The following is a 17,767-nucleotide window of genomic DNA, read 5'->3' as shown; positions in this document are numbered from 1 at the left end:
GGGTTACCAACATATTGAAATCATAATTGACATATTTTCATTAAAAACTTTATTTTGAATTATTTATTCATACTATTATTTCATCCTTCCACAAGATATAGTCCTGACACAAATCTAGGTTTGCTACCCAAGCCGGCTGGTCCTTCGTTCTATCGGTTCGGTTGCTAGAGACGCGACCTAGTCGTTCAGTCTTTTTGTTCTGTATCTAAGTGTTCCATACTGGCTGGCAACGCTCTTATCCTTTGCTTGCTAGCTAGCCAACTACGGCTAATTTACAGTTAAGCTGTTTTCTAGAGACATTTATATGGACACATCCATAACAATGAGCTAATGAGGCGCGATTTCGCCTGGCATAGAAAATGTGCTCACTCGTCAGGAAACTGATGAGGAGCTAGCCAACAACACTTCAAACTGAAGCTGGAAAGAAGGCAAACTAGCTGCACTTCGTTTCGTTTTACCTTTTTTCAATTGACATTTTCTTTGTATATATCCATAAAAATGATGCCAGCTGATTCATGATTTAGACTGGTTGAGAAACGTTGCCTGCCTGTATGACTCGTCCCGACTCCCGACACGTTTATTAATAAGGGACAGCTGGAGATTGAATTTGAATATTGAAACAATGTTGCAAATGTTGGAGAGACTAAATGTTAGTCTAAAAGAAATGTGAGATAATGTCTAGATGCTTTTTATAGTGGAGATCAAGTTTATAAATTGCTTGACAGAGCTGATGAGACAGTGGATTGCTCAGTCAGATGGAACAGAGTAAATAGTCATTTTAACGTCATAGATTTAGCCAGTGGTAACATGTGGAATAGACACCGGCCGGAATGCGGTTTTAACCAATCAGCATTCAGGATTAGACCCACCCGTTGCATAATTACTATTAGCTGAGAGTTGGCTAAATATAACCGCTTGTGTTAGCTCACCCTTTACTCAGTTAGCGCTAGGACTAATGTAGCCTACATTTTCCGGTTTGGATGACGATAGTTATGCTGTTGCTACTTCTGTGACTGTCTGAACATTGCATCCAGAAATAAACTATTCACATTGAGGACATAACCTTGTAAAGACTGTGTTTGTGCAAAATGTTTCTGTGAAAAAACTGTGGCCAGCTCAAACGCTGACTGTTGCGTCAATCGTAACTAGATGTTCTAATGAAGTGTTCTAAATACACCGGTTTGAGCATATGCTGCAGGGACCACTGTAGAATGATCACACCCACGTGTTCATAAGGGTCAAAGGGGTTTTAAGGCTGTTTTCAGCTTTCAGTCCTACTGCTCCACTTGGCAATCCTATAACCAAATACATTCAGAGAGAATCATCATTTAATGAGATTACTGACAGTATACAAATGCTTTTCATGAGATACCAAAGTGGTCCATTCTAAGCCCACAGAAAAACAGGGCCTTCAGGCTGTGTCTAATCACATCTGGTCTTTGCACATGTGAGATGTGCTCTGCGGTCAGAGATACACAGCTACTTATTAATACCTTAACCTCATCCCTGCTGACTGCTGACTCTCTGCTGTTCTGTTGGTAAATCAGCCCATGTGTGTGTTTAGCCACAGAATTCTCCACCCAAACCCTGGGTTACCCTGCCCAGACATGTCCCTTGCAGTGGCGTTCCACCACACACACACATATACACGGTCGGTGTGTCCGCCATGCGTGCCGTCCCAAACAATCTCCAACAAGACAGCTGAGGTGCATTAACAGCTCATGAGAACAGTTTGGGTGGCTCTGATCACCCAAACTTCCCAACCCCCTGGAACCCCCCTCTAACTCTGTCTTATCCATCCACTTCAAAGAGCAAGAGTGCGAGCCACCGCAGTGGAGTGCCTTAGCCTCCCTCTGACATGGCACTATCAGAGATCACACTCACAGGGCTCTTGGCAGGTGACGAAAGGGAACCCTCAAACGGATGACAAATCTCCCAATGAGCGTTTGGACCTGTCTTGAGGAACCATGGAGTTCTCTCTGATTTGATTTGGACTAGTTTATTCTCTGATTCGAACAGGAACTGCATTAGATAACTATAACGACAGAGACAGGACTGAAATTAAGCCTTTTTCTGATGAGTTGGCAGAGTTACACTGAGTTTGATACAGATGCAGACTTTCCAATAATGTATCTGCTTTTATCCCTCTCCCTGGGAGCAGATTGTAAAGATGATATTGGTTACTGCAGGTCACTGCAGACTCAGACGCTTTTGATCAAGTGGAAGGAAATAGAAGAGACGGCCAGCCAGGAGACAGACAAGACAGCCAGCATGTGCGTGTGTGGGTTCATTGAGGGAACATTTCTGCGAGCAAACGAAACGGTAAAATCGGTACTGGCAGCATGCAGTTAGGGCATAAGAAACATAGAATTAAAGGTAGAATGCACAAGGTTCTCAAGGGGGTGAAAATGAACTAGCGCAGATTCAGGATGAAAGCAATGAGAACACAGGGCTAAATGAGAGCGGAGGTATAGAAAGACAAAAGGAAAGGGGAGATAACGGGGATAGAGGGAGGGAGGGGGTTAGAGATGAAAGAAAATCTCTCCCAGAATGCATAGGTGTAGAAACTAACGCCGAAGGAGAGGATTGTTTTAATTGGCTGCCGGGAGACAATCACTGCAGGCGGAGAGATTAGTATGCAAGACGTCAGGAGAGAGGTAGAGTGTGTGAGAGAGAGAGAGAGAGAGAGAGAGAGAGAGAGAGAGAGAGAGAGAGAGAGAGAGAGAGAGAGAGAGAGAGAGAGAGAGAGAGGGGGTGTGGGAGAGGGAGAGAGAGAGAGAGAAGTGGCTAAAGAGGTGGAGGCATCACAGAAACTGTTTCTCACACCATCCCTACTCATCAGTATAACTCACTGTCTCAATCATTCCCCTCATCCCTATCTTTCCCTCCATAAACACATAAACCATGAAGAACAACCTTCTCTGGCTGCTGATACAAATAATTTATTGGTTCTCTCTCAAATCACCTCTTGCTCAATTAAAGACTTCTGCTAACTCCTCTCTCTCCCTCTCACTCTCACACTCTCAGAGTACCCATGTTCGGGCATTCTTGGCATGGTGTCAGGTCTGATCACAGATGCCCAGATCACAGCTTCGTCCCACACTGACCGGAGCTGGGTACCTGAGAACGCCCGCCTGCTGACCAGCCGCTCCGGGTGGACCCTGCTGCCCCAGCCCCAGCCCTTCACCTCAGAGTGGCTACAGGTTAGATCACCTACAATAATATACTTTTCTTATGTTTTTAATCTCTTTGTAATTGGAGAATGGTTTGATGGTTATGATATATTGGTTCATATACAGTAACATATCACAAGAAATGTCCGTTTTCTGAGAATATATTCTGCATCCACGTACAAAGAATTTGGCCAGAATTATGATGACATTACAAATAAACAGTTTGGTAATGCTTTACTTAAGGCATACAGGTATAATGCATTATGATTATGTCATAATGCGTTATAAGACTTGTCATGCATATCTATGAACTGCTTATAAGGCATTTAATCTCCATTCATCTGCAGGTGGATCTGGGGGAGGAGAAGCTGGTGAGAGGACTCATTATCCAGGGAGGGAAACACAGAGAGAACAAGGTGTTCATGAAGAAGTTCAGACTGGGATACAGTAACAATGGATCTGATTGGAAGATGGTCCAGGACGCTAATGGCAACAAGCCAAAGGTGAGAGGAAGGACGGTTTTGATTGGTTGTTTGTTTGTTTGTTGTGTTTACCATGTTGAGGAGTTGACAAAAAATAGGGGTTGGTTGACTAACTAATGGAAAATGATCTTCATATTTTCAACTGAAAACCATCCACAGAGATACAGTGACATTGATACAGGTAATAATCCATTAATTAAGTTTTCACACAATCCCTGTCCTGTTGCCGTTGAATCATTTACGGAGTCCATTTGGGTAGTACTCTATAGCACATTAGTATAACCATCTGTAATGCTTCTCCTAGTGCTACTGCTGCCTAGCGTCCTTCCTCTTAATATTCTACTGGTGTTGCTCAAGCCTTTCAGTGGAGTTCTGCTCTTCTCAAGAGAGAGGAGAGGTGAGAAGAGGCAGCAGAGCTGAGAGAGAGCATCTGACACGCAGAAACGACCCCAGATGTATCTGCCGGCGTCGATATGCTTTGACCGTGTCACACACACACATACCTTTCCAGGAAGTACCACTACAGCCCGTCCTCAATTACAACCTCCTTCGACAGGATATAAATGTGTTCCAGATGGCCTGATGGTTGATTTATGAAGGAGTGAGAGGCTCGATATCCACCAGTCCTACATATCCCTCCTTTCTCTTCCTCTCTCTTTCCGTCTCTCCCTTTTTCCCTAAGAACCTCTGAGCATCAAAGACAGACAAGACTTGTTTCTGTGTTAACGGCCATTAATCCACTGCATTCCATCACTCTCCTCTCCTATACTGTCCTCTCCTCTATGTCTACCTCTGTTATTCCCAAAGAGAATCCCCCTTTCTTTCAGAAGACAACTTCAGAGGCTGAGCAGAGAGAGACAGCATCAACCCTCTCCTTTCCTCTATTGTACCTCTTCTCTACGTTATTACCAAAGAAAGGGCCCCAAGCCTCTCACTTTCTCTTTCCTCTAAGTAGAGAACTTCAGAGGCTGAGCAGAGAGCTAAGTCTGTCTTTGACTGCTGTGTCCTGCTGGGCGTCTGGTGCTAGTTGTAGCCACCGGGCTCTTGTTTGCAGTCCCACTGACAGCACTTTAGATGTCAGCCAGAAAAATCTGGTCAATGTTCCATTGTTTTCTCCCCCCTCTCAGCCTTGCTCAAGCCCTGCTCCTTTTCAGAAGGAAGAAATAAGCATGCTTTTGTGCCTCTGTGATAGGAGAGAGATATCAGACAGAGCAATGACATTATCAGACAGTAATATTGCGCTCTCTCTCTCTGTATCTCTCTTTTTTTATCTCTCTGTATCTCTCTCTGAATGTATCTGTCTCGCTCTATATCTCTCTTGCTTTGTATGTACAATAGCTAAATGGTGCCAATAAAGGGTTATAAAAATAACAATACATCTCTCTACCTCTCTCTACATCTGTTTCTCTCTCTCTCTGTCTCCCTCTCTCTCCACAGATTTTCGAGGGGAATCAGAACTACGATACACCAGAGCTGAGGACTGTGGAGCCCTTGCTGACCCGCTATGTCAGGGTCTACCCAGAGAGGTCCACCGCTGCTGGGATGGGCCTGCGACTCGAGCTCCTGGGCTGTGAGATCGAAGGTAAGCCTCAAATGGAATCCTACACACACACACACATTTTAATTGTAGGCACACACACACACAGTACATCTTCTATCATCCGTGTGATGACAGTTTTAGAGCTGAATGCATGGTGTTTGTCGAGGTGGGGGTATTTAAAGAAGCTTCTGATTATTCCCCCTGTGGAGTCAACAGCTGTCCTAGGCCCACTAGGCACCACTATCTCCCTGAGAGGACAGTTGTCTTGTCTCCATGCATGCTGCATCAAAGCTTTTCCTGAAGCAAGACCACTCATGCACATTACACATGGGATCAAATGAAACCCCACCTGGCCTGAGGATTACTGCAAGCCCCTTCTAGTCCCTGTTCCATCCTTTCTCTGGGGCCTCTCTCACACCCTTCGCTCTCTCCCTCTCCCCCTTTCTCTCCCTCTCTCTCGCTTTCTACCTCTTCTTTCTCTCCCCTTCTCCCCCTCTCTCTCTTTCCCTCTCCAACTCTCCTCTCATCTCCTTTTCTCTATCCCTCTCCTCTCTCCCCCCTCTCTCTGAAAGCTCATTTAGACTAGAACCAGCTCAGCTATGAGAACATGCTCTGCCAGGCCTAAGTGGATTTACATATTGGATTTCAGGGAGGCTGTAGCGAGCGCAGCCCTGTGTAAGACATGGAGTCCCACCGGGGGCCTTAGAAAGGATGATAATGCTTGTTTTCACTGTTAATGCCACCACACACTCAAACACACACACATATGTTCTCCCTCTCACACACACACTAGCGATGCGCGGGTTGACTTATAACCCTCAGTCCCCGCTGTTATATCCGCGGGGCGGACAGGTTTAGGGTCATTAAATATTGTGTGGCTGAAGGGTGGGTGGGTGGGTGACGGGCATGTTGAAGAAAGAGAAAACAATACCTTAAAAAATCCATGTGCAATTTATATAGGCTACATTTAGGTTTTTCTTTCATTATTTTAGGCTGCGAAAGGAGAGTTAAAAAAATAAAGAGATGGGAAGGCCAGAAAAGTAATGTTTGGAAAAGATTTGGTGAAGGGGTAAAAGAGGATGATAGCAGTGCCAGCTATGTTATGTGTGATGATTGTGAGGTGCTTTACCAGTTGGACAGTCACAAGACAGGACTTCAAATAGGCCTATGGCATGTCAAGGGAACTGTAGCCTACTGTTTAGATGGGTTAAATGGAAACTGAAATCTGGACACTGACTGTAGGTCTATAACCTCTCACATAGCCATCATATTAACTCCTGCAGAATTAAGCATTTCTTGCAGTAAAATGATAGGCAAAATTTGGATTTTAGAACAGAAATATGATTGATTTATTTCTGCATCTTGAGAGAATGCAATGCTCAGTTAGATACCATCTGTAGAGGTGCTGTCTTCATCATAAAAGCATCATAAAAGCTGGTAGTATTTCAACCACATAAAAATGCATCGAAGCCGAACTGAAATCTTATCAGAAACATTTTGGGTCATTTTCACCGCCTTTTCCCCTTACAACCGATCAAACTGATGTCATTTGGACATTTTGCACAGAAAATCTTTTTTTTCCGTTATTGGGTTGTCTTCCCAGTCCTAAATGTTTTTGCTCCACGAAAGATGACAGAGAGAACTTTACCGATGTCAACTAGACTGAAGCATTCAATTCTATAGATCTATGACATCATTCTGGTGAGTAAGGGTTTATTTAGTCTTCTAGGGCAACATATAATTACAGAATAGAAGCTTCATGTATCTAATTATTGACAAGTTGACTAACAAATAGCCTACCAAAAGGTCGGAAATTATAAGCAGAAACATATCTAAATCAGGCCAAAAAAATTCCCGCACCCCCTGTCAGAAAATCGTTCTGCCGACTTTGACTGTAGCCTATGGAGCATTTTCTATATTTGCGAGTTAGGGTTGGGTGCGGGCCTCAGTTTTTCACTTTATCACACATAGTCGGGCGGTTGCGGATGGGTTATTAGCAATTGCGGGCGGGTGAACAAACAGCTGACCTGCGCACCACTAACCCCAGGGAGTAAAGCTAAATCCATATTTTTCTCTGGAAGTGTCCAACTAGAACACTGAACCTGTCAATGACCTCTTCACCCTGAGTCTGACAGAGGTTGATGTTACTCATAATTCATCTAGCAGAGGGCGAGGGGAATTCTAGATTACACATGCACTGTTTCCTCTCCCTCTCTCTCTCCTTCGGCCTCTCTGCCTCTCGCTCGCTCTCTCTCTCACTCTCGCTCCCTCCTTCCCTCCCTCCCTCCCTCTGTCCAGGGGAAGCCCGCTCATTACTCTGTCAGGGTAAACACATCCAGGCTGTGTGTTAGCGGAACGTGGAACAGAGTTGGGGCCGTGCCCACATCCAACAAGGCCAGCGGGCCCTAATGATAGGCCAGGGTGGGGCCCAGCCTTCAGCCCAATCCCAGGCCCTATGCATCTCATATCCAGCCTAAACCCAAACTGTGTCCCAAATGGCACTCTATTCCCTACAAAGTTCACTACTTTTGATGAGAGCCCTATTGGCCCTGGTCAAAAGTATTGCACGACAGAGGGAATAAGGTACCATTTGGGACACACACCTAAACCTAAAGCCTCAGCATCCACCATGCACCATCCAACATATCTATTTATACCTCCCTCTGCATCCTTATGAAAGGAGGGCTGTTAATAACCCAGTGATTGAAACCCAGTATGTGTTTGTATATGTGTGTGTATGTGCGTGTGAGTGTGGTACCGCAAACCATACAAAGGAGCAGCTGAATGCAAGTTTAACATGTGTCCTCTCTCTCACTCTCTTGCCCTCTCTCTCTCTCTCTCTCTTTCTCTCTCTCTCTCTCTCCTCCGCAGCTCCCACTCCCCTCCCCACCATGCTGGCATCCACCACTCTGTCAGACGAGTGTGATGATGACCAGGCCAGCTGCCACAGTGGAACAGGTGATGACTACGATGTGACAGGTGCTAACATCACTCTCATGAGACTGCTATCGCCCCTACCTCTCTGCCCCTACTCTCGCTATATACTGTACTAACCCAGCATACACACATATTCACACACACAGGCAGACAGACAGACAGCCGTGTTCTCTTTCTAGCCTGACCTCTTTCCCCACTAACCTAATTATAACCTGCCTTACTGCCCCTGCCTTCAACCTTGCTATACCTTGCTGTTCCTTATGGATACGTCCTAAATTCCACCCTATTCCCTTCATAGTGCACTTCATTTGGCCAGGGCCCCTAGGGCTGTGGTTAAAAGTAGGTCAATATATAGGGAATAGGGTGCCATTTGGGACTTAGCCGTAGAGTTATCTTTATGGCTATTCCTCCCTCCTAACCCTATTTTAAAGCAGCAGTCTCCAGCGATCAGTGATGTGCATGGCACTCTGCATCACTCTGGTTCTCTCCCTCCTGGCCCTATACTGTATGTAGTGAAAGAGGGAGTGTGGAAGTGTTTGGTATGAGTTAAGAGAGATAGAATGAGAGGGGGCATCCGTTTGAACCAGAATAAACGAGGAGGATGCTAATGTGTAGGATGCTTCTCTTTCTGTCAGCAAGGCTCCTTTTTAAGTATAGCCTTAACACAGACGAGTGTCCGCCAGAGGGAAGCTATCTAAGCTAACTGAGGTACATTGTGTTCTTAGCTAGAGGAAGCTAGGCTAACTGTGCTACACTGTTATGTGTTATTAGCATCCTCCTCCTAACTCAGTTTGTAGAGCATGGCGCTTGTAACAAAAGGGTAGTGGGTTTGATTCCCGGGACCATCCATACGTAAAATGTATGCATGACTGTAAGTCGCTTTGGATAAAAGCGTCTGCTAAATGGCATATATATACAGTATATTTAACGCTGTTATGTGTTATGGCGAGGCTAACTGTGCTGCCACTGTATTGTTGTTCTGACAGGTGGAACCACAGTGCCAGAGGGCAAGACAGAGGTGGACACCATCCCAGGTTAGGATCCATTGTATTATCAATGTACTGTATAGACTCTTGTGACTGTTTGTGTTTGAGTGGCTTTGAATGCATGTGTGCGCCTGTGAGGTGAATTTGTGTGTGGGTGGATACCATTTAAGAAAAATGTGTTCTCTAGTATTCCTCAGATGTGAACTGTGGGGCTGCTCATTTTACGGGGAGCTTGTCAGTATCCCTGCTTCAGTCCTCCCTAGAATGGAAAAAACTAAAAGCCCTCTTAACTGGGAATGGAATTTCTTCACAAAATGTTTCTGTGTGCCTGAAATGTGGTTCCACATGAGAATTCCATCCTTTGTGTTTAATGGGTAAATATATTCTGGTGCCTGCAGAAACTAGTTAAAACCCAGAGATTATTAGGGAATATTGGCTCACATTTTTTATCCTTTGGTGAGCTGGGGCCTTAGTGCTCAACGCACACAGACACACAGGGTTTCTGAGGCATAGCTGACATCCTAAACATATCTCTGTTGTGCTGCTTCTTTGGAAGTCTCTTTCTTTATCCAATTTGATAAGAAAGCAAGGCTCCCCATCGCCCCGCTCTCACACGTGTGTGTGTGTGTGTGTGTGTATGTGTGTGTGTGTGTGTGTGTGTGTGTGTGTGTGTGTGTGTGTGTGTGTGTGTGTGTGTGTGTGTGTGTGTGTGTGTGTGTGTGTGTGTGTGTGTGTGTCCATAGAGGGATTGTGTGTCAGGAATGCGAGTCCTTTCTATTAGCCATATCTGCCTTTAGAGTCCAACAGGGCTCTGCTCTGCTCATTATAAAGACCTCACACTGGGCACACACTGGTTGAATCAATGTTGTTTCCACATCATTTCAATGGAATTACGTTGAACCAAAGTAGAACAGACATTGAATTGACGTCTGTGCCCAATGGGCTCTGTCTCAGTAGGCTGCTGTGAAGGAAAACACACACACAATCTCTCTCTCTCTCTCTCCGTCTCTCTCCTCTCGCCTGCTATGTAGCCCTTTACTGTCATTGTACACTTTATTTTATGAACCCATATCACGTTCACAGGCCCTTTTATTAAAATAGATCATTAACTGGATTTATTCAACATCTCACTCCTTGCAAAGTCTGCATTGAGTCTCTTCACTATCCCCCTCCTACCACCACCACCCTATTCTGTCAAGAATTTACCATCCTCTAATTCTCTCTCCCTTTCTCTGTCATTGTTTTTTGTATCTACCCTTTCCTCTGAGATTTGAGTTTCACAGTTCTCTGCTACCCTCTAGTGGTTTACCTAAATAATCCACCTCCACAAGACTCACTGAATCTAGTCTACTGGACCCTCAGCTCATCACAAATACTCTCGGAGTATATCTCCCAGTACCATGTTGAAACAATGGTCTATTTCAACCAGTCTGTGTTCTTACCCTGACCCCTGTCACACCACAGAATTAAATAGAATCTCCATTTAAAAAAATGTTTTTGTCCAGGACAAGGCTTTATCTGTGTCCAGGAAACCGCCCCTATTTATATGTATCTTTATGAGACACACTGACCTGTGATCTGTCCCCCTGTCTGCAGCGTTCCTGTGGTTTGCGTGTGACTTTGGCTGGGCCAACGACCCCTCGTTCTGCGACTGGACCTCAGAGGACAGCGTCTTCAGATGGCAGATACAGTCCAGCGGCACGCCCACGCTCAACACCGGACCCAACATGGACCACACAGGTACAGACACAACAGCAACAACAACAGAAGCTAATGATAACAGTATACGTCATTTATGTCCAGTGTACAAACTGTCAAAACCAAGGGTTGTCACTAGATTATTTGTTTCCCCACCACTATTTTAGCTGAAGAGTGATGTCATCACCTACCCCTTTTCTCATTGGCTATTCCAACTTTATAATTTCCCTCTTCAGGCGGATCCGGTAACTTCATCTACACCCTAGCGACGGGCGCCCAGGAAACTGAGGTTGCTAGGCTGGTCAGTCCGGTGGTGACAGCCGGTCAGTCTGACTTGTGCGTGTCGTTCTGGTACCACATGTTCGGCTCGCACATTGGCACGCTGCACATCAAACAAAGGAAGGAGACGGTCGACGGCATGGCTGACATACTGCTGTGGACCGTCAGCGGTCACCAGGGCAACCGCTGGAGAGAGGGACGCGTGCTGGTGCCGCACTCCAGTAAACCCTATCAGGTATGGTATGGAGAGAGAGTCTCCATACACTGAACTATAAGCTTGGACAGATCAATGTAGTATCATATACATTACAACTATGTTTGACGTGTATAAATACAACATGTTTGAATTGCAGGGCCAGTTTTGTTTGATTCGTTTTGTTTGATTAGTGCTACTTAGTGATTGGCGAGGTGATAAAGTTAGAATTGTGAAATGAGTTGCTGAGAGGTTGTTCTAGGCTTGTTAAAAGGTTGTTAAATACAGGTAAAAAATCATAATAACTGTTCTCTCTCTCCCAGGTGGTGATTGAAGGGTTGGTGGAGAGAAAGAGTTGGGGTGACATTGCTGTGGATGATATCAAGATCCTGGACAATCTGAACATGGCTGACTGCAAGGGTAAGTGTCACTTTGCTACATTGATCTTTCGAGCTGGATTTGAACCAGTGACCTAAGGACACCAGTGTGTACAGGCCTGACATTTAGGGATGGTTTCCCAGACACAGATTAAGCGACGTCCTGGACAAAAAATCTAACTCAATGGAGATTCGCCATTGAAAGTGTTTCTTTGTCCAGGATTAGGCTTAATCTGTGTCCGGATAATTGGCCCTCTATGTCATGTTCAATGTAAAGAGTGAGCTGATTTTTCTACTATTGTGCTGTAGGGAAGGACTTTTGTAACTGACTCGTCCTGTCATTTTCAATAGATCCTGATGTTCCCACAGAGACCATGCTGCCTGAAGACCGATTTAATGAAATCAGTATGTCACCATATTACATATTAATACAAAACGTCTATGGGGTTGAGTGTTGTAAAACAGAGTAACATACTTATGATGAAATGTATTACCAATACAGTAGATTTCACTAATACGTCCATCTGCACACCCTCTACCTCTCTCTCTCTCTCTACTCTGTAACACAAAGGTTAGGGATTCAGTGTTGGAAAAATAATAACAAGCATTGTCCAAACATATGCAACAGCTATCTACAAAGCTGTAGATTTCCCTGAATAGTGCGATGGTTGAAAATCAGATTAATGTTGTCCATATAGCTCACATAACGCATGTCTACTCACCCTCTTCTTCTTCTCTCCTGTAGTTGTGGACATCACAGACCTCCCTGACATCATGGAGAACAATGAGATCCTCAATGGTGTCAGTGGCGGGGCAGGCAACATGCTGCAGACACTGGACCCCATCCTCATCACCATTATCGCTATGAGTGCCCTGGGGGTCTTCCTGGGGGCCATCTGTGGGGTAGTCCTCTACTGTGCCTGCTCACATGGCCACATGTCCAACAGGAACTTATCCGCTCTGGAGAACTATAACTTTGAGCTTGTGGACGGAGTCAAGCTAAAGAAGGACAAACTCAACTCACAGAACTCATACACAGAGGCATGAATGGGAAGGGGGAAGTGAGATGTGTGTGTGGGGAGTGCAGCACGCCATGAGCGTGCACAAGACTGTAGGCATAGCCAAGACTCAATGAGTGGCTGGGGTTAAAGGGACTGCGGGAGGCCTCTCATTGGAGGAGGCCCAGGTTCAGGAACCAATAGGAGGTTGTGACTGATCCATTGCTTTTCTCAGGAGCTGCAGTAATGGGAACATACCAGTAGGGGACACTGTGTACAAAATTAAATACAGGAGGAAAAAATATGTACAGATGTTTAGATTATTATTTAAATTGTTCTATTTGATTTTCATTCATTTTTACAATATGATGCTGGTGTTGAGACCAATTGAATTATCATAATATTTAAAGAATTTATCATTTTCTGTGAGGAAGAAACCTTTTTGTTATTATAATTATTTTAAATCAAAGAAATGTTTGTGTTGAAGGAGAAGTATCAAAACCCAAAATTAACCATAACTGACAATGTTGTTGGTCATACTGCACCATGGTGGAGTAGCGGCAGGGTGTGCCCCCTGCCCCCCTGCCCCCCTGACCTCTGCCCCTGTCTACAGGTGTGGGTCAGAGGTTAAAGGTAAAGATTGCGCCCCTTGACAGTAGATGGTTCTGACAGTGCCTTTAATACATATTTGTTGGCCTCTTCTGTTGATTTTTTGAGTTTTTACATTTCTTACGTTCTGACAACGTTGTGACATCTGAAGCAGGGGCTTTAAATGAGCTAATAATCAAGTCTGCAAAACAGGATCCAATTCATCCATGGCGCTTTTCTCTCTCTGTCCCAGACCCACATATAATTGTATATACGTTTTAATATATTTTAATTATTTTTAAGAAAAAAAAAGAAAAAAAGCTGCAGTATCCCTTTTTCCAATGGGTTGTGTGTTGTAAATCCAATCATCTGTCTGTTGTTGTGAAGAGTGAAGTGTTTTGGTTTTATTGTTTCATTTCGAGCAGGCTCTGTGTGCTGTGTGAAGATAGGCCGGTGCACATTCAAAAAAGACATGTTCTTGTTCTACATTTTCTAGATGCAATCCACTTCATGGCACCCCGGGGAGGACGAAGAAGAAGTTACCATAAACACAAAATGAAAAAAGAAAACAGTTGTATTCATGTTAATAACTTCTATACACTAATTAACACATGGCAGCCACACACCCCATATCATTCTGTGGTCACAGGGCCTGTCATCTCTCATATCAACGGCAGCAGTGGAGGAAGATATGTAGAATGTCTGTCTGCCAGCATACCAAAAAATAAATTTTGCTTTGCTTTAGCTACATGGAGTTGACCAGTGGCTAGTTATCTCCAGCTACATTCATCTGTGGATTGTCCTACAAAAAAGTGCTAACTTTTACGACCATGCACTTTGTCATCCAACATCTAAATCCTCACTAATGAGATATACTGAGGGTTGGAGGGTTACACATACTGAGTTATATCAACGGTGCTATCGCATTCATACTGCAGGCTAGATGCTCATAATCATAACTATAACACAGTTTGTATTGTATTGTCACATACTTTACACTACTACGGCCTAGTCGTGCCGTAAGGTTTATGTGTAACGTGTAGCAGCCATACGTTGTGATGTCAAGGCTGATTTCATTAGGAAGGGACGCTGGTACAGAGCTAAGGGGTTGAGTGATGTCATCAAGCATTGCGAATCAGGCCACTTGCCCTGTTGTCATTACCAAAGGATGATTGGATACCTCTTCTACTAGGGGAGGGGTTTGTTATCAGCACAATACTACTACTACTGGACTGCAGCATTTCAACCACAACCACCCCTTTTTTAACAAATGTTCACAGTAAATGGACCTCTTTCATTGCACTGACTGGACTCCCGGCAAAGTCAAGAGGGGAAGGTGGGTTGACAGTAGAAACGATAATGTTCGATGGTTCATATTTTTTCAGCTGAAGTTGCGTCAATGTGAACTCTCTGAAATCTCAAGACTCTTGGATTTCAGACTCACTCTACCAATGGATCTAGCTATCAATCCTCCTAGAGAGTTTGGGATGGGGAAGTAAGGGGATCTGTAGTAAGGACTTAGTAAGAGGCTCACAGTATCAGGTCTGAGGAGGACCATTGGAAATGCCCAGTGGATTTTCTACACCACAACCATCAGAGAGACATAATGATGTTGAACAGGACGACATCTGCTATATCTGTGTGCTATGTCATGTGCTGTGGTGAACACATTCTCAGCTTGGCTTTTGTTCATTTCAGGTTTGATGTCCCACTTACTGTTTTGTGCATTTGATGCAATGCTTACTGTTTTGTGCATTCAGCTTCGAGGACAGTAGCCTCAGTCTGGTAACTAGAGAAAAAGGATACTGTAGCGTGGAAACTAAAAAGAAACTATGTTGCACTGATAAATATATTCAATAAGGTTGTTATTTGTAAAGAAAAGCAAAAACTGAGAAAAAACTTCATATTCTTTCTTATTTTTTAAAGTTTCAGATTATGTGATATAATTCTGAAATGTACAAATTATTGAGATGTTTTCATTATTGAAAAAGGTATACAAATTTCCTATAGTAATGTCCCCATTTACCTGGATTATTATTGCTTTGTTTTGTACTGTCATTAACATTTTGTGCAACTTCTTTTTACAAAAAAAAGTGTATTTTCAATACTGCTTCTACTATATACTTAATTCTGTAATTTGCTGTTGTAGGAAAAGATGAATAAACAGCAAGGCCTTTAAAAACTGAACAGAACGTTTGTGTTGTTAGAGTTGTGGTTGAAACGACTGTTATTTGAGTTGAACATGCTGGTGGTTTGGGTGTGGGCTACTGTGATGGTGTGTTGATAAGAACACAGGAGGAGATTAAGGTACAGTTCAAAGGGCTATCGCCCGGTTTATTTGGTAGGAATGGAAGGGGTGATATATTTTAGAAGGTTCTGGATGGTTGATCTACAAACAAGGGAAAGAACATACACGGTAGTCATAAACTAATAGAATACAAATAAACCCAAATGTATACTACAATATATACACTCCACTACGTATGCATTTGGATAGTGATGCAAAAAATAATAATTTGGTTCTATACTCTATACAGCATGTTTCATATGACAGCACATAATGTCACCTTTTATTTGAGTGTTTTTTCATGCATACAGTGCCTTCGGAAAGTATTCACACCCCTTGACTGTTACAGCATGAATTTAAAATAGATTAAATTGAGATTTTTTTTTGTCACTGGCCTACACACAATACCCATAATGTCAAAGTGGAATTTTAATTAATTAATTAAAAATGAAAAGCTTAAATGTTGTGAGTCAATAAGTTTTCAACCCCTTTGTTATGGCATGGTTTGTTATGTTGTTTAACAATTCACATAAGTTGCATGGACTCACTCTGTGTGCAATAATAGTGTGTTTAACATTATTTTTGAATGACTACCTCATCTCTGTACCCCACACATACAATAGTAAGGTCCCTCAGTTGAGCAGTGAATTTCAAACACAGATTCAACCACAAAGACCAGGGAGGTTTTCCAATGCCTTGCAAAGAAGGGCACCTACTGGTAGGTAAAAAAACAAAACAAAAAAACAGACATTGAATATCCCTTTGAGCATGGTGAAGTTATTACACTTTGGATGGTGTATCAATACACCCAGTCGCTACAAAGATACAGGTGTCCTTCCTAATTTAGTTGCCGTAGAGGAAGGAAACCACTCAGGGATTTCACCATTAGGCCAATGGTGACTTTAAAACAGTTACAGAGTTTAATGGCTGTGATGGGAGAAAACGGAGGATGGATCAACAACATTGTAGTTACTCCACAATACTAACCTAACTGACAGAGGGAAAAGAAGGAAGCCTGTACAGAATAAAAATATTCCTATTCGCAACAAGGCACTAAAGTAATAATGCAAACAATGTGTCAAAGCAATTAACTTTTTGTCCTGAATAAAAAGTGTTAGGTTTGGGGCAAATCTGATACAACACATTAATTAGTACCACTCTCCATTTTTTCAAGTATAGTGGTGGCTGCATCATGTTATGGGTATGCTTGTAATCTTTAAGGGCTGGGGAGTTTTTCAGGATAAAAAATTAACGGAATGGAGCTAAGCACAGGCAAACTCCTATAGGAAAACCTGGTTCAGTCTGCTTTCCACCAGAAACTGGGAGATGAATTCACCTTTCAGCAGGACAATAACCTAAAACACAAGACCCACTCTACACTGGTGTTGCTTACCAAGAACACAGTGAATGTTCCTGAGTGGCCGAGTTACAGTTTTGACTTAAATCTATTTGAAAATCTATGGCAAGACATGAAAATGGTTGTCTAGCAATGATCAACAACCAATTTGACAGAGCTTTAAGAATTTTGAAGAGAATAATGGGCAATTGTTGCACAACCCAGGTGTGGAAAGCTCTTAGAGACTTACCCAGAAAGACTCACAGCTGTAATTGCTGCTAAAGGTGCTTGTACAAAGTATTGACTCAGGGGTGTGAATACTTATGTAAATGAGATATTTCTGTATTTCATTTTCAATACATTGTAAAGATTTCTAAAAACAAGTATTCACTTTGTCATTATGGGGTATTGTGCGTAGATGGGTGAGAAAAAAAATCTATTTAATCCATTTTGAATTTAGGCCATAACCAATGATCCCTCTAAACTGCGCGCAACTGCCCTGGGACAGCTGCGCAGAATAAATAAATATCAGCCCACAGAGAGAAGCACGAGATGTAATTTCACTCAACTCTCTAGAGCAGTGGTCGGTCACCAACTGGTTGATCGCCAAGGCATTCCTAGTCGATCGGCAAACATTTCTGTAAAAAACCCAACGATAAAGCCTTCCGTTCCTATTTTTTTTTTTGTCTCAGGCTGTTGCCTGTAGGTGCACCTGATTCAGCTGCCGTGCGCACCGGGTAGGCGAACTGTTGCCATCTTGAACCATTTAATGTGTCTGAAGGTACAAACTTTGTTTTACCGGTGTGCCCGGAGAGCATATCAAGTGCACTATAGGCCTACCGCTGGCCAATCGGATGGCTCAGTAACGTAGCAGGAGTAAAAGAAAGCTACAG

The 17,767-nt window shown here is 43.4% G+C and overlaps 1 protein-coding gene across 2 annotated transcripts in view; it reads left to right on the top strand.

The window, feature by feature from the left end:
• LOC311138415 (neuropilin-1a-like) overlaps positions 1-15,430 on the top strand; it is a 93,501-nt gene extending 78,071 nt beyond the window's left edge. For both annotated transcript variants that reach the window (XM_084173090.1, XM_084173091.1), the window contains 10 exons: positions 3,028-3,203; positions 3,521-3,676; positions 5,093-5,237; positions 8,067-8,174; positions 9,119-9,166; positions 10,715-10,858; positions 11,053-11,330; positions 11,612-11,708; positions 12,017-12,070; positions 12,411-15,430. In XM_084173090.1, the coding sequence (XP_084029216.1) occupies positions 3,028-3,203; positions 3,521-3,676; positions 5,093-5,237; positions 8,067-8,174; positions 9,119-9,166; positions 10,715-10,858; positions 11,053-11,330; positions 11,612-11,708; positions 12,017-12,070; positions 12,411-12,712 (1,508 nt within the window). In that variant the 3' untranslated portion in view covers positions 12,713-15,430. The remainder of the gene's footprint in view (positions 1-3,027; positions 3,204-3,520; positions 3,677-5,092; positions 5,238-8,066; positions 8,175-9,118; positions 9,167-10,714; positions 10,859-11,052; positions 11,331-11,611; positions 11,709-12,016; positions 12,071-12,410) is intronic.
• The last annotated feature ends 2,337 nt before the right edge of the window (positions 15,431-17,767 follow it).

The sequence above is a fragment of the Coregonus lavaretus genome (genome assembly GCF_964263955.1).
Source record: "Coregonus lavaretus genome assembly, chromosome: 2".
Classification (NCBI taxonomy): domain Eukaryota; kingdom Metazoa; phylum Chordata; class Actinopteri; order Salmoniformes; family Salmonidae; genus Coregonus; species Coregonus lavaretus.
The sequence above is the reverse complement of the archived record's forward strand: the minus strand, read 5'-3'. Positions and strand labels throughout refer to the sequence as shown.